This window comes from Amblyomma maculatum, chromosome 6 (assembly GCF_055883805.1).
Source record: "Amblyomma maculatum isolate TAMU_Amacu chromosome 6, ASM5588380v1, whole genome shotgun sequence".
Taxonomy (NCBI): domain Eukaryota; kingdom Metazoa; phylum Arthropoda; class Arachnida; order Ixodida; family Ixodidae; genus Amblyomma; species Amblyomma maculatum.
In genome coordinates, this window is record NC_139349.1 from 3,224,675 (window position 1) to 3,244,538 (window position 19,864).

The following is a 19,864-nucleotide window of genomic DNA, read 5'->3' on the forward strand; positions in this document are numbered from 1 at the left end:
CGTTTATCTCGAGAAAATTAATCCTGTGTTCATTACAAACCGAGAAAATGAACAAAGTGGCTTACTGTAGTCTGCAGCCGCTGACAGTACAGTTCCCTCTTCTCGATGGAAGAGCCGATTGTTCACAAGAAGTCGCAATCCCTATGTGCGAAAAATTGCGTCTTCCTCACCTTTTGCAGGAATCGCTTGGGGCAAGCGAGTTGTGCGCTGGAACTGCTGTATCCTCGCGGCGTTGTCAAAGATGCTTGTGAAATCGAGCAGGAAAGAAGCAAAGTAGTATGTGTTGTCAGGACAGTTGGTACGATATTTCAGGCTTTTTATGATAGTTTTATGATACGCATGACTGGACGCTGCGTGAACTATCGCACACGGGAACATAACTTATCATTAACAACGGGGGAAGGGTCTAATATGGCCAGGAATTGTGTGACCTGCAAGAATTGTCAGGCTCGGCTGAAAGGGATTAGGATTCTGGGCAAGAGCCGCAATTCGCTTGCAAGTGAACTCATGGAAGCGTATTTTATAAAGAAAAAGGGGAATGGCAGTATCAGCGAGTTTTCTATCGTGCTGTACAACAGTGATATAACATGTCGATAACATGATCTAGGTTTCGAGACTGGATCTACTGATTGTCACTTGCTTGACCTTTGGCTGCGCATGCTCGCTATAAGTGTGTCTTATTTCGCTCAAATATTTGCAGCGTTTGTAAAATAAAATCTCACAGTTTTCTGCTCGGTCCGTACCCTGTCTTGTGTCTTTTTCGCGCAACTATCATAAAAACTGAATAAAGCATGCAAAAGCTGATAAGAGGAAAGTGACGTCAATGCTATCTTTAGCTCTAGGAGGAACAGTTAGAACATTTAAACTGCAGGTTCAAGATTAAGAACAAAACGGATGCTTTCAAATGCGTTGTAATTTATTTCGGCTACAGCTCTATGAGTGGAACTAGCCAAATGGATAGCTGATATATGTCTAAGAATTTTTTATGGAATTTAACTAAAGGCACTATGACATCAGTGACAGCACATAAAACGACAGAGCTTCTTCGAGAGACAGAAATTAGCCTCATCCCATTTTAAAAGATAACAAAAGAAGTGCAGAGGCAGAATCCCATCCTCTGGGGGCAAATGACCATCGTTCGAAAGCGGAGGACGGTGCAGCAGGGTTTCAACTTGATCTAAGAGAGGCGAGAAACTCGGGAGGTGAAATTTTTGTTAACCCACTTATTTATATTAGCTGCACTTACCTTCAACCCGTGGAAGCAGAGTGTTCGGTAGTACTCCAAACTTGGTATCATTTCCCAATGTTGCACCCAGTTCGTATGGAAGCAATAGCCAATGCTTATGGCTTAGGTTTCGTGAGAACGACTGAACATCACTTTTGGGCGCTTGTGCAATTGCAATTGCATGGGTGAAGCCTGAGTGCTGTTTCCACGCGCTGCTACTCAAGTAGAGTGCACTGCAGCCATTGACTTCCGACTGCCGGCTCTCGTGGCCATCTAATGCGCAAGACAAAGAGCACACCTATGAGTTGATTGTGCAACATAGCAGCTTGTGCAGTCGCATATATTTTCACCTTGGAGTGCGGGAACGGCCAACTCCCTTCAGTTATTAAGACAAAAGCCTATAGCCTAGCAATGGCAACAGTAAAGGAATTGAAACAAGACCCAATGGACAACCGAGGCTGTGAGTTGCGCCGGCACAACGTATAAAGATGGCTACTGATATATTCTCGTGCTTACTGGGCAAACTAACTTTGTTCTGAATGCATTAAGCCCAGACACTCATGGAATACCAGAGATGAAAATGTTTGCACAACTTGGAATCTCCTCCACTCAGATGAAACCTTAGCGGAACTAGTCAAAGCCAGTGGAACTAGCCAACTCCAGCGTGAGTTGCATAAGTCCTGTCATTGATCGGATGAGTTGCAAATCCGCCGCCCTCATTTTGCTAACGCATGAGTTCTCAGGTATAAGCGACTAAATGCGATAGAGTCAGACAGGAACATGGAATTAGAAACGAACAATGTGCCCCAGTGTTTCACAGTAATAATATTTATATGTTTTATTGTAGAGCTTAAAAGTATGTGTCATGAGTCCGTATGAAGTACTTGTGGAAGAAGATGCTGGGCAAATCGAGTTTAAAAATGAAACAAGAATGAAATGGATACGGATGAAAGTAAACGAAAGAACCAATGGTTGGGAAGAAAACAAAAATAAGGAAGGGCGAATATAACGATTGACATAAAAAAAAAGTGAAAATGTGGAACTGTGCTCGTATTGTTTCACGCAGATTCTCATGCAGGCACGCTCGGTTTGCGCAGTCACGCATGCACACACGCACACACCACTCTAACGTTTTTTTCTTTTTTTCCTCTCTTTTCATTCTCCTTCGGGACAGCTCAGAGACGGCGACTCCCAAGTAGATTCAATCTTCGAGGTAAGTTCCTCGGGAATGCACATCACTGTAGTGCATCGTGGACATCAAATGGGGTGAAACGGAAAGAGTGGGTACGATTTGTTCCACACCTGCCTCCTTAGCATCGCATCAGAGCCGCCCCGCCGCTTCAACCTTTTTGAAGAAGCAGCCGAGGTGCTAGCGGCTCGTTTCGCTTCTTCCTTCCTCCAGCGCCCTTCTCCTCCTCCTCTTCCTCTGATAAATAACATTTCTGGAGGCGGCAGACAGCCACAGAGGCAAAGAGGTGGTTCTTGACTAGTGTTTGAAGGAATGTCGTCTTGAACTTCCGACCTCTCGGCCGACGAACCTCGGTTGAGCGCCGTTCCGAACGCAGGGTGTATTCCATTATTCTATGTACAAGAGATAGCAAGGACCGTCGCCATAGCGGAACAATAAGGAGAGCCATAAAGGCCGCCCTCAAACAGTTTTTTTTTTTTTTTTTTTACCTGTCTTCCGATGCCGGTAATCTTCCTGAGCATCTGCGGAAAAATTGCACGCGTGTATCCATCTCCCCCTCTCTTCATCGCAATTCACTCCGCAGCGCTGAAAGCTTTGCTCTCAGGCACACACCAGCAATCCGGCGGCACAGTCGTCGGGCTCTGACAGAGCGGCTCGGCTCCTTTCCTAAAGCGATCACGCGAGCAGCTCAAAGACGCGACGTGCGCTGCTGAACGCTCTCGCCCTCGCAGATCGGGTCTCGCTGTCGTCACACCGGTGTAGATATCGTGTTGTGGTCGCTTGGTGCGCCGCCTAGATGCTGAAAGGAGACAGGAAGACGAAAAACATTGCACACACTGCCGAAGAGAATTTCACGAGCCTGACAATTGATTCCTCAACTGACTTTGAATAAATGGTGCTTCAGCGAAAACTTTAAAATAATCCTAAAATTAGGAGTCTTGACAGGCAGAAAAAATATCTTCAGAAACAAAGAATTGGTCGCGCTGGACGCAATTTCTTATAAATGGTCTTCGAATTGCATGCCTAATTAACTGAAACATAGCAACGAACCTTTTACGCTGTTGGGTAATACGCGGCAACGGGGAGCGAAAAAGACAATGCCATATCAGTTCTTCAAAGATGACTCCTTTCTAGATCCCTTCAGTTGGAGAGAATAAGGCGCTTTTTTTTTACACAAAACTGAAGATGAGCTCATAAGACGCGCAAGAACCTAGATGGAAGCACATCGTCCGCTGATGACACGTGGCAGTGATAACGGTGCCAAATTCGCTCTTCCTGCTCTATTGTTCCATCTCGTGATGTGTAGATCACTTCGCTCTTTCTCTACCCAGCGCAACGCCCACGCAGTTGACAATGCCTCTCTTTTTACTACACCGAGCAGCGAAAGAAAATGCTGTGGATAACGAAGCACAAAAGCACATACAGTTCGAACCGGTTACCATGGGCAGTTCAGCACTTCATCAGCAAATTCCGTGTTTCTACCAATCTTGCTGCGCATTTAATGCTCTCAGTTTACTTCTTGTGCACAAAAATGCGCCAGAAGTGCATGAATTTTAGAAGTGAGTTTTTCTTCGTCGCAAAAAGCAAAAAGATACAGTCTTGTAATCATCATCATCAGCCTGACTATACCCACTGCAGGGCGAAGGCCTCTCCCATATTTCTCCAATTAACTCCCTTCTGTGCTAGCTGCATTCACTTGACCCCTGCGAACTTCTTAACCTCGTCCGCCCACCTAACTTTCTGCCGCCCCCTGCTACGCTTTCCTTCCCTTGGAATCCAGTTTGCTACCCTAAGCGACCATGGATTATCTTCTCTTCGCACTACATGTCCTGCCGATGCCCATTTCTTCTTCTTAATTTCCACTAGAATGTCAGTAACTTGAGTTATTTCTCTGATCCACTCTGCACGCTTCCTATCTCTTAATGTTACCCCTACCATTTTTCGTCCCATAGCCCTCTGAGTTGTCCTCAACTTAAGTAGAACCCTTTTGGTTAGCCTCCGCGTTTCAGCCCCCATAAATGACTACAGGTAAGATGCAACTGTTGTATACTTTCCACTTGAGCGATACCGGTAAGCTGCTCGTCATAATCTGTGAGTGCTTGCCAAACGCGCTCCTCGTCTTGTAATACAGGGCTTTTAACTTCCAATTGGTACTAGTCACCCAGTTATGTTAATTACAGAGCTACCTAGTCATATTTCGTTAATTATCTATGAAAGTAAAATAGTTTTTTTTCATAGATTACGTCCGCCGCAAAAGAGAGTAAGTTCCAATAATTCTATATTTCTATTCAGAACTCTCTATTCTTAGTAATCTTCAAAAGTGCTTTCTGAGTAATAAGTACTGAGTATAAAGCGACAGCAAGCTTGTTCTGTTTGTTACAGCCAGACTGCCTTCGGGCCACTTCAGAGGGGTGTGGCAAACCACGCTAGATATAAATACACTGCAAGAAACGCGTTAATTCTGATTGAAATTCAGAAATACCTAAGTAAAGATATAAAAATCAAATATATATTTACAATTTAAAAGCACTTCCTGTCATAATGAAAAAAGTCGTAGTCTTATTCAAGCGCGTCATCCGCAGTCGCCTCAACAGCTTTCCGAGCACAGCCGCCAAATATCGCGGAGATGACTAATAATAATTTATAAATATTACAATAAAAAAATTTACAACAAGCGCATTTCACTCCTATTATTGTCACACTTGGGACATACAAAGACAAGAATATTATTCTTGTCCTTCTTTGTTAAGCTTCTCAGCCTTCGTTCCTGGTCTTAAAGTGTCCCTGTCGGGCGAAAATGGAATTGCGTAAGGGGCTGATAGTGATGAATTTCTGCCCTAGAAGGGCTCATCGCTGGACTGCCATACCCTGACGTTTGGCTGCAGGCTGTTCATGAGCGGCGTGTCCGCGCAGGGGTCCTCCTCTTCTGACTGCGGCGGCGGCACGGCGCTGAAAAGCACACCGGCCCGCTGGAAATCGATCTGTGCGTACTCGGTTGGCGGCTCTCGGATGCGAACCGGGTATTTGCTCCGTGGAAGCGACAGCTCCGCGTACCGCACCTCGTTGTCCATCTGTGAGAGATGACGAAGAAATTCGAAACGCGTGTCAAGCCCACAGAGTCGGGGCTCTATCAGGGTGTTTGCGCGGCATTTCTAAGGTATCAGAATATTTGATATGCCGCGGAAATAGGCTGTTTTATTTAATAAAAACTAAAAGCACGGTCGACACGAGGGCGAAAAGAATGACCCACTTCAGGAAGACAAGCATCGAATGCGCAAATGAAGAAAAGTTTCGAACGAGCCAGCAGTACATAACAGTGGTTTGGCTGCCAATTTTTTTTTTTAAATTCCAAGGGTGTGAATTCATTATTAGGCGTTCGACCTTCAAGGTTCTTTTAATGCTGGCATTCATATTGTGCAAAATAATGCATTTCGGATCGACTACATTTCTCTTCGGAAACGACGGCAGTACTACAAAGTCCCGATCTTACCTTAGCGCTACTTAACTATCATGAACATGAGAGGAGCCTAAAGCGAAATGCTACTGGATTTAAGGCGTGGAAGAAGAACGAAAGCGGGAGCACTGTAAGATGACACGAGTCTTGAAAGCAACTTTTCGTGTCGAATACCGACATATAACACTTCGCAACATGAAAAAATACTGTTTCGCGGAATTGAAGGAGCTATTCTATTTTTCGCAGGAATGTCGGATGCAAAACTTGCATGATCATAAAAATTACCGGTTTTCAGCCTTCGACACATATGTGCATTATATTTATGCAGGGGACACAGCTGACAGCATCTCTGTTCTAACCGCTGTATTCGCTGAAATAATCATGTTAAAATAATAAAAAGTCAGGCAAGGTACGAGTTTAAAGTCACTAGCTGAGTAGTACGACGGCATGAAACGTGCGATCACAACGAAGCTACTGTGTACCGCACCAACCAGCCGTCCTAATAATAAGCTTCGAAGTTGTAGCTTAGAACTCGTATTTTCGATTACGCTGTAGCAAGCGGTACGGTGGAGCATAATACCGAGTACTGGCACTTTGCCTATGTCCTCTTGTTGGCATGTAATACCGAAACACCTAATATTGATAAAGGGGGAAAGAGGGGAAATGTGTCTTCTTAGCATAAACTGCGATCTTTCTGATTGCAATCGTTACTTAAAATAGAAAGAATACATGTTTGCTATGGAGAAAAATTATGAGCACTTGACGTTCCGGTTCACGAGGTTCATTAATCACTAGAATACCATTCAGCAGATTAAGTTAATGAAGAGCCATAATCCGGATGCATTTCACATTAGAAGAGGAAAACTAACAAAAATGATAACGTTATATAATATTTCAAGCTGTACATTGGGCTTGCACTAAACGTACATTTGTTGATATACATCAGAGGCCTGCCATACACTATGTTTGCCTCGTCAGGCAAAGTGATGATCTGTGCATTACGTCTGACAACGACAACTGAAAGCTCCGTCAGCGACGGACGACTCTGGCGTGTACCGCTGTTCAGCACGGCAGTGGGTAACCAGCTATCAGTAGAAAAACAAGACATTGTGATGAAGGCGCAAGCAGGGAAGGATACGTAAAAGCAAACGCCCTTGGACACTAAGGAGGCAGACCTTGACAGGTGACGGTCTTCTCAGCGACTGGATGTTCTCGTAGTTGTAGTCGCTCGGCGAGAAGCTGTCGTACGTTCGGTGAGTCGTGTAGGCCGGGATACGCCGAACTGCGACGCGCGGATAGTCTGCTACAGGGACAGGTGGAAGACAGGCTATGCGCCCGAAGTGAGCAGCTCGCGAAGTACACTAATGTGAAAACATAACATTGGGAGGAAGGCCCCATCGCACGTACGTCTACAGCGTCCGTTTAGCATTGAACACATTTTTTTTTTATTCTTTGATCATATTTTATATTTTTCTGGCTCCTCCTGGAACACATTGCGGCGGAAACAGTACACCAAAAATGTTTCAAATCTCACAAAAACCAAGTAATTGAAAACAAACTTTCCCCCGGGCTTATCAATCAATCAAATATGCATGCATATCAAGGCTAATCTCTCAAGATATTGACTCCGCCGGTTTCTTACTGATAAAATTAACATACTGAGGCACAGACATATTTTATTTCTATCACAACAAGCAACATGTGTAACAGAAATTCATCGCGAAGAAATTATATCAAGATTTGCTGAACATATATCCATTCTATATATATATATATATATAAAAGGTCGTGGGTTCGGTTCCCACCATCGGCACGTTGTTTTTCCTTCTACTTTGTGTTTAATTATCTTTCCTCTAAACAGATTAGATTACTAATGCATGTGATTATCAAAGTAAAATTTAAAAAAAGACATAAAGTACAATCCCCAATGCTTTCCTTTATATATATATATATATATATATATATAATTATTTATTTACATCATTTGGTTGGATGTTAGAGATATAAGCAACAAAATATTTTTTTTGTACTTTTAGTGCTTCAGATAATTAGGACAATGTGAACTAAGAAAGTGAGCAAATAGATGGAAAAGGTGGTGTAAATACCTTGCGATTCGCTCGTTTTTTGTATAACCGACGGATCCTTACTATCGATATCAGTTAGAGCTAAATCGTCCACGGCCTTTCTTTGATGGTTCTGATTCCTGAAAACAAAAAAAGACAAGCATTGGAGAAGCAATTCTTCATACACCTAGTTAAACGTGTTTCGCATAGTAAGCAAAAGAAAATTATATATTCTGAAGAGGGCACGAGTAAAGAAGTTGAATGTGTATTATATGTTCAATAAAAATATGCTGAAGGAAAGGTTTGGTTCTTTTGTTCTATGTAAATACTCGGCTCTGCCGAGTTTGCCGCCGGTTGGCATAATGATTGATCCGCACTCTAACAAGGCTCCTCATGAGGTGTACTAAGGCCGGAGAAGTTTCAAAAATTCGAAGCGTAAGAGACTGACCAACAGGAGCAAGTTAACCCCAGAAGAACTCTTGGAACTTGTGTCAGAAAATGAAAGAGAGTACTTTTGTTTTTGTTTTTCAAAATATAAAACGTGATTTGCTCCAGAGGTTAAGCAAAGTTTGGAATTTGGAGAGGAAAAGAAAGAGCGCGAGCTATTATATTAGAGATTTTACCTTCGACTTGGATGCTTTCAAAATTAGAAACCCAGCGCTGCCGGTAATCTCTCGCACAGAGTGGGCCAACAGAAGCGGGGAATGGAAAGAACATAGAATAAAGGCTGCTCGAATTAAAACCAAAAACTATCCTTAGGCCATTTTTTCCTGCTCTATTTATGTGAGCTCACTTCACCTTCCTGTGCTTCTGCGCTCTTTTTGCACAGTTAGGTTGATTCAGACGGCGCATCTTTACCGCAGCTAACTGCCAAGTGCTGGTGACAGAGGGAGGTGTCGACGTGACCTATTTCCGGGTTTCCAGTCAGATGGAAATGGAGGACGCCAAAGTGGTTTCCATGGCAATCTGATCTCCGGTTAAAATGATAATTATTGCATTTAAAAGAAAACGTGAGTTTTTTTCTCCCCTGCTTTCACGAAAGAAGCATTTAATAGCGACCAGGAGAATTTTGATAGCAAAATATAGCAAGCTTGGGCACTTCAACAAATACTTCTTCCTAATAAATTGATGTGCCGGAAATAGGTATAAGTGTCCTGCAAACCTCGCACTTGGAATAAGTCCAAAGGACAATTTTGCCATCATGAATTCATTTAATCAATCTCCTGAAATTAAATGAAATAAAAAAATAAGAAATCAAGAATTCTAATATGAAATAGAACGGTACGCGTCAGACGGCGTATATGTGTTCTGGCTGCATAAACGAGTAATGTCATTTTAATGTTTTGACATTTAGGTCTATTGTGAGTGAACATAACAAGACTGCAAAAGTTATATCCATGAGCCGTTTTCTTTAAACTTGGCGCAGTACAACTATCTGCATTGCTGATAAAGGTCATTTACCCAAGTTAATTTCCTCTACTAGGGAACCAAAAGAGTTTTATGTCTAAAAAAAATTACTCTGTCTAACTAAAAGGACCCTAATTTTCACTGCTTGTGTCGCAATCCACTATGTATACATTGATGCCCATGCAGTAGGAAATATATCCCCGCAAAGGAACCACACTTTATAAAAAACGAACTTAGCGGCTTTTCAAAAACATTATTAGTGACTTGCACACAACCCTCTCAAGTCAGAATCGTTTGGAGAACGAGAGAGCTGTATGCTGCATTCTAACTTTTTTTTTTAAGGTTCTTAGCCCATGGAACGAACTCCAGTGCGCGGGATCTGTGCCCGGGATCTGTGTCCCTTGCCAATCATCCTGATGATGTAATCAGCAAAATAAAAATCCTGTCTCCACTAAGAATTAAATCTCCATCCCTCGGATCCCCAGCCGAGTGCTTTATCCTACGGCGCTATGCCCGGGATCGTGTAACGCACGTCATAATTCTCCTTGTTTGCCATTAGGATAATAGTAGCGATGACAATGACGCTGTAATTGCTGATAATGACAATTATGACAGTAATAATGATATCGACAGCCAAAGGACGAGAAAGATAATGAGAGCAAACATGATGCACCGTGTATAGCAGCAACACTCCGGCTTTCGCATTTCTGCCATGTGGAATCCACAGTTCTCTCGGAATTTTTATGTAGTGATCTCTGTTTCCCTTGTCCGTTTGCACCAACAAGCAATAAAAAACAAAAACACATGGCGTGGGGAACTTTCCACATGCTATCAGGAACAGAGGCCTGCTCGTGCTATCATTTATTTTGTTCGGGCATTTTTATCTTTATTTTCATATGATTTGTTATCTACATTTCTACTATAAAAAAAAAAACTTTTTTTTTTTTCAGATGATATGAATTGCCGCTCCTAAGAAATGGTTGACGCACCTTGAATTGCCTTTCCAGTAGTTTTCCCAAATATTCCGAATTTTCTGTCCCTCTTCGAAATCGCATAGTGCAGGACAGAGAACCTCAACATTATTATGCTTTCTTGCCTATACGTCTCTTTTAGTGTGCGTGGCAAACCTCATTTTTAACCAGCCAAAAGACGAGACACAGGGAAGAAGAGGACAGGACAACTCTGCACTGGCAACTTCATAGTCGTCAACCTTGTGTCAAACCCCGTTTACATTTCATTCCAAAAACAAACTTATTGTAGACCGTTAAAGTGCGTTTCGGCATAGCCTTCATGAGGTTTGGTTTGTAGTGTTTAACGTCCCTAAGCGACTCCGGCTATGAGAGACGCCGTAGTGGAGGGCTCCGGGAATTTCGACCACCTGGGGTTCTTTAACGTGCACCTACATCGCACAGCACACGGGCGCCTTGCTTATCGTCGCCATCGAAAAGCGGCCGCCGAGGCCGGGATTCGATTCCGCGTCCTTGGGAACAGCAGTCGGGCGCCATAACCATTGCGCCACCCCGGCGGGGTATGGCACTTTCATGAGGTGCCTTAGCAATTGTGATCTGTCCTCAAAACTGATTTAACTACTGGGATATGAAAAAAAAAAAAAGAAATTGAAGTATGCAAGTTTAGGGTCAGAACAATAAGTTGCGCACTAAACAGTGTGGCTTTATGCACCTTGCGAAACTTTCGGGAACGCTCAAGGGGGCCCCTGAAATGCTATTTGGGGTAATATTCTAATAGAAGAACTCCATAGAGATAGTCCTGATAAGTATTCGTGTCAAATGTAAAAGCTTTGAGGGGACCGTATAATTTGCTAATATTTTTTAAGAAGTGCTCCTGGCGACCGCTCTCGACCCATTCGGGCGACACATCCCCGCGCTCACCGTGGGCACCGCACGCAAACCTTGTATGTCACGTCACATGCGCTTGCTGGGCGCGCTCGCTCATTGGACACTCCCAAGTTATGCGGGCGGGACGAGGCGTGGATACGGCTCCGTCTACATTTGTTTAATTTCTTTTTTGTCTTGCGTGCCGGTGTGAGCTGAATTGAGAGTGAGAAGAGGAGCGTAATTAAGGGCTAATGAAGGTAGCTAAAACTTTTTGTTTTGCGGTGACAATTGATGGGATACCTACTGCTTGTGTGCGTTTTCTAGTTTTCGTGAGTAGCTTTAATTCACGGCGTCCACAACATACTTTAGCTAATCCACGTGTGCGCATTACCGTATAGAGCCCAACAATGGAACAGAATGTACTTGTAGTCAAAGACAAATGAAGGAGAATAAATGTTGCGGAAACGAAGCCTATTCTGTTTCTCTTAATTAGGAGCAGGTGTTAGCGAACAATCCCGCGCGTGTTTCATTTCCGATCACTTTACCGGGCTCGACAGAGTACCGCTGCACGAAACGCGAAGGAAGCATCCTGCGCCCCATCTCACTTCAAATGCTTTCCTTTTTGACATGACGCAAGGGTTCCGCTAAGTTTGTTAAAAGCAATAAACATAATCTCCAAAAGTGGCAGTGCAACGCTTATTAAATAAACAGACTTACTTTTCTGGGCTCTCCTCCGTAGGCCCTGAAAAGCAAAACGTAAAGAGTATATAAATATGTCTATTATGCGGAAATGTTACTCTAACTGCGGTTTCCCTCAATATCATGCTAACACGAAGTTAATTTCACAAAACATCCATATGAGATGTTTGAAACAGGTAAAACGACGATGCACTTTAGTTGAGAACCCCTCCCCCCCCCCCCCCCTCCCGCCCTTTATATTGAAGCTTAGAAGCTCATTGCGGTCAGCAAAAATGAACTAGCATAATGAAAGTGCCATAACGGGCTAAGTAAAAGAGGCCACAGTCATCTAGGTCCCACTCGACAACTCTCATAACACGCACCTCTGACACTCATATCGGATGAGCGAAACAGGTAATAACATTTAATCACGCAAAAACACAGCCCGCAATGCGCGCAAGTAGGCAGTGAACAAGTGGCTTACGCTTTTCGCTGTCGTCTCCGCGGAGTCGCATGACGACCACGATGACGATGGCCACCAGCACAAGGGCTCCCACGATGCCGATCAGGACACCAAGCACTGGACTCACTGATGTGATGTCCGTGTTAGCTGTGCATACGTGCAGTCACGAGAGAGTTTTACCACTCACAGGAAACTTCAAAAAACGATTAGGTATACGCATAGCAGTTAAATTCTTGTTGTGTATGTGAAGAAAATAATTTGAAATGTTTTACCCGTAATCATGTAACACGTAACCGTACTAAGGCTTCACACTGGTCGAAACTTCCGGAGTCCTTCACTACGGCGTCTCTCATAGCCTGAGTCGCTTTGGGACGTTAAACCCCACAAACCAAACCAGCCTCACACTCACAAACTGCAATGTCACAAATCTGATATCAATACAATTTTTATTGTCGATTACAGACAGCCAAACTATTTTTGTTTGTTTTCAGGTTATTGTAACCTTAAATAAAAAGTGTCTGTGCGTATCTGATGTCAATTTGTTATAGCAGGTTTAAATACTGTTTGCCCTTGGCAGAACTGTGCGACAACGCACATCTTTATCGTAAAGCCAATCGTATGGTGCCAGGAAACTAGTACAGTGACCTCAGGGTAACTATCTGACCTACCGACCTATTTTTGCATACACGCTCTGCGTACAAACACCGGTTTAAAGCCACTGTCTTTCGCCCAAAAGTTAAGAACGCAAGTGAGCGGTCGGTTTCTGCATGAAAGGAACTCCCGTACCTGTCCTCCGCTCGGGCGAGGGAAGCGTGTTGGTGGAGATGGAAACGCTGTTACTTCGGCCCTTGGAGTTGGAGCCGTAGAGGACGAGTATGAAGGCGGTGCCGGGCGGCAGGTCGCGCACCACGAACGAGGCCCCCTCGGCGGAGCTCACATTTCGCTGGAGAAGCTCGAGCGCCGAGTTGTACACCTCCAGGTGGAAGGTCTGCCTCAGGCCGCCATGGTCACCCGGCTCGCACTCGACGGCCAGCGACGCGGCCGTCTGGTTGCTCACGCGGCAGTTTCGCACCGCCTCCGGGGGCCCTGTCCAGGGGAACGCTGGCCGCGCTCAGTTATCCACGCTTCCGCCAAAGGAGCCCTACCCAACGGGCTACCGCGCGGGAGCATGAACACCACAGCCGGCTTTGCTCTAAGGATATAAGCTGTATAGGTGAAAACTATTTTCATCTATAGTTAGTACATAGCAGGTAGAGAAGTTCTGATATATTTTATTGTTTATCTCTCGCATGCAAAATACCTCGTTCGGGTTGTCAAACTGAATTTCACAGAAACAGAAACGCTCGGTAGCCTCAGTCTGAAACAGTGACAGTCATGCAGTCGCATAATCGTAGCAAATAAGAAATTACCTCTTAAATTTCGGCGCCCTTTTTAAAACTAGCTGTTGCTTTATGGCGCTACATTTTTAACCGTTACTTCCGAACTTCCTGCCATCTCCTAGACGCCTGCCAAAAGCTGTGCATGTGGTAAGAGGAGCAAATGTATTGTTCAGGTGTCTTTAAACCTGACATATCGCATTTTGTTGCCAGCCAGCTCGGCTCGTCTCGTATGCTCGTATGTAGTAGCCGCAAATGGCAGGAGCTGCCAACTTTGGCTTCTCGTTTCACTTGGGGCGGTTATGTCAAAATTAGCCTGTCAGGACCCTGGTATTCCCGTTATTCTATAGGCCACTGAGGCACCTTAATACGGCTTGGGTAAAGCGGGGCTTTATATGTGGTTGGTAGCCTACGCTATCGCGTCATAACCTTAAAGGCGGAGCTTAAGTGTCACCATATTTAGATGCGATAAGGGCCTTTACCACCACCAACCTAAAACGCCGGTGAAATTTGATGCGTTCAATGAAAGGCTGGTTGTGTTCGATGCAACACTCGGTCGCCAGCAGCCAAAGCTTTCGCTCCACACTCGTATGCCGTAGCCAGGAGACGGCGTGTAGAAGAAACGGATGAAGACCGCGCTGCACGTCTCGAGAAAAGAACGAAGTGGACTGGTTTAATCGCTGAGTCTGGAGATGTCGAAGATGGTCGGCGCGCAGACTTTGCACAAAGAGTGGGCGAGCACGAGTCGGCCAGGCGTGAGTTTCACTGCAGCTTCACGAACAACCCCTTAGGTAGTGTGTGTTCTGTGTGCGACCGACTGTGGCATAAAAATGAACACCAGTGAATGAACTTGTGCATCCGACTCTTCATTTGGCCACAAGCGTAGATATGCAGCCGTTGCTTTCGCAATTCAACTAGGGTTAACCAGAGCTAAACCACAGCCATTTTTTTTTTATAATTTATTCATGAACTCTAGTATAGAAGGCGATACGTCGGTGGTCGTAATGGAAGAAAGAAAGAAAGAGAGAAACAAAGGAGCAGAAAGGCAGACAGGTAAACTAGGCGATACACAGTGGGCTACCCGGCACGTGGGGAAGCGATGGAAAGGAGAAAAAGGCAAGAGCGTCAATTAAATTAGTTATTCCGCAATGTTCTAGATAGAGCAACAGAATAAAGCTTCAGTGCATTGCACGTAAGTACAGGAAGTTTATGATTGATGTGTACCCAAATTCGTCTTGAAGTATCAAGGCAAGCTGTGGCCGAAGCTCCACTAAAAGCATGGTTACGAAAGAGACCTCCTACCGCTAGTGATAAGAATATTAGTCTTCCTTTCTTCCGTTTTTTGCACAATATTGAAGCGCTAGCCAGAAAAGCGCCTCAAAAATTTCCGGTGGCAACGTACGTACAAAACATAAAATTCTTCCCCTTTTGGCTACGAGGTTAGTGCCTGGTAAAACTGCAGACTTTCCCTAATGCGACATTGGTCAAATGAGATTTCCAATGCTGCGCTGAAATACATTTACATACTTGCAATAACGATTTCATCACGATTATCATAGCTGAAACAAGCAAGAGTGGTTTTCAGATCCTTTCCATGTAAAAAAAAAAAAATACTAATAACCTTTGCTTGCCGCACTTATTTGCCTCTGCGCAAAGCATTTCGGAACAGCCGAGAGAAATAAGCTTTTAGGAGCCGAAAATGTTCACCTATACTTTCCTCTTTATTGTGCTTGTTCTCGGTCTGTTTTTGAAGCTTTCTGCTTCGTAGACGCTGAAAACCCTATTCGAGTCAACGTTCAATTCCTAAGCCTTCCGCCACTCTCTACCGCTTACAACGAGAGACAAGGGAGCGGGAAAATCCTGCTTTCGGCTTACGGGAACAGGGCCTGCGTGGAAGCACCGGCGCGAGTTTAAGCGGCTTTGGGCCCCGAAGGCATCCGCCAGCAGGCACTCGCGCGGCAGCCGAAGGTAAACAACGCCCTCCGCCAGGATATGCACTCGGCAAGAGTGCACCGGGAACTGGGCACATCCAATTTTCCAAAGAACGGAATTTGGGTTCGGCGGTGGCCAAGCCAGCGGCCACAGCATTTCCCGAAGCACCACTTGTGGTGGCCCACGTTGGCGAACGACGAAAAACAAAAAAGAAATATTGCAGTAAACGCAGCAATCGGATAAAATATGTGAGAGAAACGGACTCGCCGACGACGACTGAGACATTTGAGGAGCGATGTCTGAAATGCGTAGGAAGAGACGACGATCATAATCCCTCCGTTTAGGGCAGCCACCGCAAAAAAAAAAAAAAAGAAAAAGAAGGAAATGCTTGCCGCAAACAAAAACGGCGCAGGAACGATGTGAAATGCTTCGGTTGCGACGTAAGAAGAAAGTAGAAGGTTGTGAAAATATATATGTGAGATGTCGAGGCCTTTAACCGAGGCACACTATAACAAGGCACAAGGGTTGCAATTCATGAACAAGCTATACGTTTTGCTGAGCAATACGTAAAGCTACCTTTGGGATGTGTTTGCATTGGCAGTCTGCTTTTCGTCTAGGCACCTTCAAGGGATGTGTCCAGAGCTCACATCAACTGTCTTTATTTAGGCGCTGGACGGGTTAAAAAGTACAAGCGCTCAATGTTCATAAGCGCACGGCTCGAAACGCGGCTCACCTGCGGGAATGATGTGGAAGGCGCACGGCTCCCGCTGAGTTCCGATGGCATTGGTGGCCCAGCAGTAGAGCAAGCCGTAGCTGTGCTTCCAGCGAGGCCGGTAAGAGGCCACGCTGGTAGTGCCGTTTACCGAGAAGGTCTTCACGTCGAACATCTCGACCGAGTTGTTCAGCGCCCACCTGAAGCTCAGCTCGGGCGGGTCGGCCTCCACCTCGCACGAGATCTCGGCTTCCTCGTCGCGTGCCACACCGTACACCAAGTTCTGACGCTTCTTGCACACCGGCGCGTCTGGGCGAAAGGGGGATGCATTCTCGTGAGCGAGGAGAATGCGAACACTTCGAGGCAAGATGAAAGCCTGGGCTTGTCGAACCAAAAGCAGTACGGAAGCAGTTTCAGACCCGTTACGCTCGGTCTTCGTGATGAGGACTGCAACGACGCGACATCTGAATGCGGCGATTTGTTGTAATTTCTTTCATTTAATACGTTTTCTTAATTATATAATGATATTTCACTACATCGACTTCACTGACGTTTTAATAGGCCTTTTTATCTCTCAAGCAGGAAAAAAATAAGATGAAGTGGGCAATGCAAGTTTTATTACTCTAATTTGAGATGAGAGTTAATAAAGCACAGCAGTTCAACTCAGCGAGTTGATCAGCACTTGCACCTATACCTTAAAATAAAACAAAGACTAAAAAAGAAGCGGCATGACACAATATTTACTCCACGATTACCTGTCGAATTAGTATTATTGTTAAGCTAGTGTTAGGTGTCAACCGACGATATTTACGACGTTTTGGCGAGATTAAGGCTTTTCTCTACTCCTATACCTTGTCTACGAAAATAGAGTTTAGGGCATTCTAGCGCTATGAGAAACTATGCTCTCATCTGCTTGTGCTCGGCCCTCCGATTCAGACCCTTCCATTCATTCGTAATGCACAGCACATAGCAGGAAAAAACAGCAACCCTGTGATGGAGCGGGGCTCCTTAGGGAGCATGTGCTCGATAGCAGAACGTCGCCCCCCGTCAGCGTGCGAGTCTCAAGGGAAGCAGAGAAGCAAATAACTCGAAAAGGTGATTGAAAACGCCATGTTGAATGAGACAGTCACTCACGGCGATGGTGGGAAGCGAAGCTGGACTTTCGATGGTGCCTCGACAGATGTTAGGACGAAGACACGAAAACAGAAATAAAGCTGGCCAGCCCGCTCCGCTGAGTGTGCCTTGACAGAACACATGAAACTATATATTTTAATGTCTTGTGCCCAGCTAAGAGCTAAAAATAAGATAATATATTGTGTATGGAAAAACAGCCCATCGCCTTTAGGAATTGCCATAATTTTTCGTTTATGTTATCCTGGTATTTTCTTCATTTTGAATGCAGATAATGCTAAATTGAGTAGCCCTATGAATATGCATGTAAGCGTTTTACGTGCCCTATGGGGCACAAGAAAATATTTTAGACGTTAGTATAATTATGTGAATTTCGTTGTACTCGCACACGCACAAAAGATAGTCTGCATGGTATGTATGATAAGATTTAAATTTGACGCGACCGTTGTCTACTGCTGGCTATGGGTGAAGAGACAACGCGGCAAAACTAATGTTGCAAGCATCGCTGATAGAAGGGTCTGAGACAACATGTTTTGTTTGTTTGTGGCCTCCGAACGACAGCTAAATCTGGATTCCACCACGTAAAAAATTACGATGGACACTTAAGCTCCGCCTTTAAGGGTATAAGACTCGATAGCCCATATTTAAAGTCCTGCTCTAACCACGCCATATCAACGTGGCCAAGAGGTAATGTGAATACAACGTTCCTGGCAGGCTGATATCATCCTCCCATGTGAGAGGCAGCTCGTGGCGAACTTAATGGCAGCTAGCTTTTTCCTCAGGCAGTGATCGGCCAGTTGCAAGCTGTCGCCGTGCTCGCGCTTTTTCGCTCACATGTCCGGGGGGCGGCCGTCGGTCGTCGAAGCCGGATTTTCGGTGGACGAGGCCTTTAACGCTACCGCTTTGAAAATCAACAATATTGTTATGCGAAAGCCTAGTTGGACGTTTCGTTTAACATTTGACATATCTTATTCACACTACATGGCATCAAATTCTCCGAGTACAGAGTTCAGTCGCCACAGCACGTATCTTCAACATCTACTTCCAGACGCCGTTTAGAATGAGCGGAACTTGGTGCTGCTCTACCTACTTCCAACGCAGCGCACTTTTTATGTCTTCCCAGTCGACGACTGGGGCCTTGTATGCCGTCACGCATAGCGATGTGGAATGAAGCGCTTGGCCCAAGCGGTGACGTATACAATGCGGGCGAGCACGCTACGAGCAGGCTACTGCCATTGGCATGTCCATCCTTCGGAGAAGCCCTGGAGTGACATTACCCTTCCCAGCGGCCCTCTTTTCCTTCCCCACAACACCATTCGGCGTCCTTACCCTAATCAAGAAGAATTATGGACTTGTCCTTACGAATTCGGTGTAGAGCAGTGGTTAGCGCGTTAGGTTGCTGCACGGAAGATTGGTGCTTCGCATTCTCTTATTTTCTCTTTCCCGTGATCCTGTGACTGAGACAACTTCTCGTGGACACAATTTGTGGACATACTCAGCGAACAACTTCCAGCCTCAGATTTCGCACCTCCTGAGCCATATGAGGCTTGCGCCTTTAAAAAAAAAAAAGAAAAAAAAACCTGGAAAGTGCGAAAAAGGGAAAGTGAAAGCGTATACTCACAGTGGACCCTGAGCAGGACACGGTCGCTCTCCCCTTCTCCCTCGACGTTTGCCGCAACGCACTGGTAGTGGCCGCGGCTCTCGCGACGCACCTTTTGCAGCACGAGCGACTGGTTGCTGATGATGATCCCCTGCTTGACGTTGCTGTAGAGCGGCTTGCCCTCGAACTTCCAGCCCACCTCGCTGACCGCCGGGTTCGCCTGGATGTTGCACTCCAGGTACACGTCCGAGCCCTCGCGGATCGCCTTGTGCTTCATGTTGGCCCCCAGCGATAGGCTCAGCCGCGGAACGTCTGAGCGATGTGAGAAAATAATGCGCACACGTGGAGAGAAACCTTGCGTGGCGGAGGTAGACAGACGCTTTGTGAGCATATACATCCCTCCTCTGCAAAACAGTTTCGTGATTCGCCATGGTAGCGAGCACCGTAGTATTCATCTTGTTGGAAGTGTTCAGGATTCAGATGCAATCTGCAGCTACTGTCTGTATATAACCGCATAATGAGCAATGAAAGGCAACTATAACTATAATGTCCGGAGCCGAAGAAAAAAAATATACTTGCATTATAGTTTATAAAAATTTCTATCTTGGATAGGTTGTGATTCCATTATCATCAATATTGTAAAAATGTGGTATTGTTACGTAAAGTGAGAGTTTTGACAACATGTTAAACGAAAAGAAAAAGTAGCGAACAACTACTTGTATTAACCAGAAGTGTGCTCCTGCTCAGAATTAATTCGAAACATACATATATTCTAAATTGTCAACAAAAATTCCGCCAT

At 45.0% G+C, this 19,864-nt stretch overlaps 1 protein-coding gene across 1 annotated transcript in view; it reads right to left on the minus strand.

Annotated features, from left to right (window-relative positions):
• Window positions 1-2,042: 2,042 nt before the first annotated feature.
• Window positions 2,043-19,864, minus strand: part of LOC146184953 (protein turtle homolog B-like) — a 645,660-nt gene continuing 627,838 nt past the window's right edge. The window contains exons 8-16 of the mRNA XM_084605918.1: window positions 19,087-19,377; window positions 16,356-16,643; window positions 13,101-13,400; window positions 12,336-12,461; window positions 11,891-11,915; window positions 7,974-8,071; window positions 7,044-7,150; window positions 5,282-5,485; window positions 2,043-3,213 (exon numbers count right to left, since the gene is read on the minus strand). Coding sequence (XP_084462044.1) covers window positions 3,163-3,213; window positions 5,282-5,485; window positions 7,044-7,150; window positions 7,974-8,071; window positions 11,891-11,915; window positions 12,336-12,461; window positions 13,101-13,400; window positions 16,356-16,643; window positions 19,087-19,377 — 1,490 coding nt within the window. The 3' untranslated portion in view covers window positions 2,043-3,162. The remainder of the gene's footprint in view (window positions 3,214-5,281; window positions 5,486-7,043; window positions 7,151-7,973; window positions 8,072-11,890; window positions 11,916-12,335; window positions 12,462-13,100; window positions 13,401-16,355; window positions 16,644-19,086; window positions 19,378-19,864) is intronic.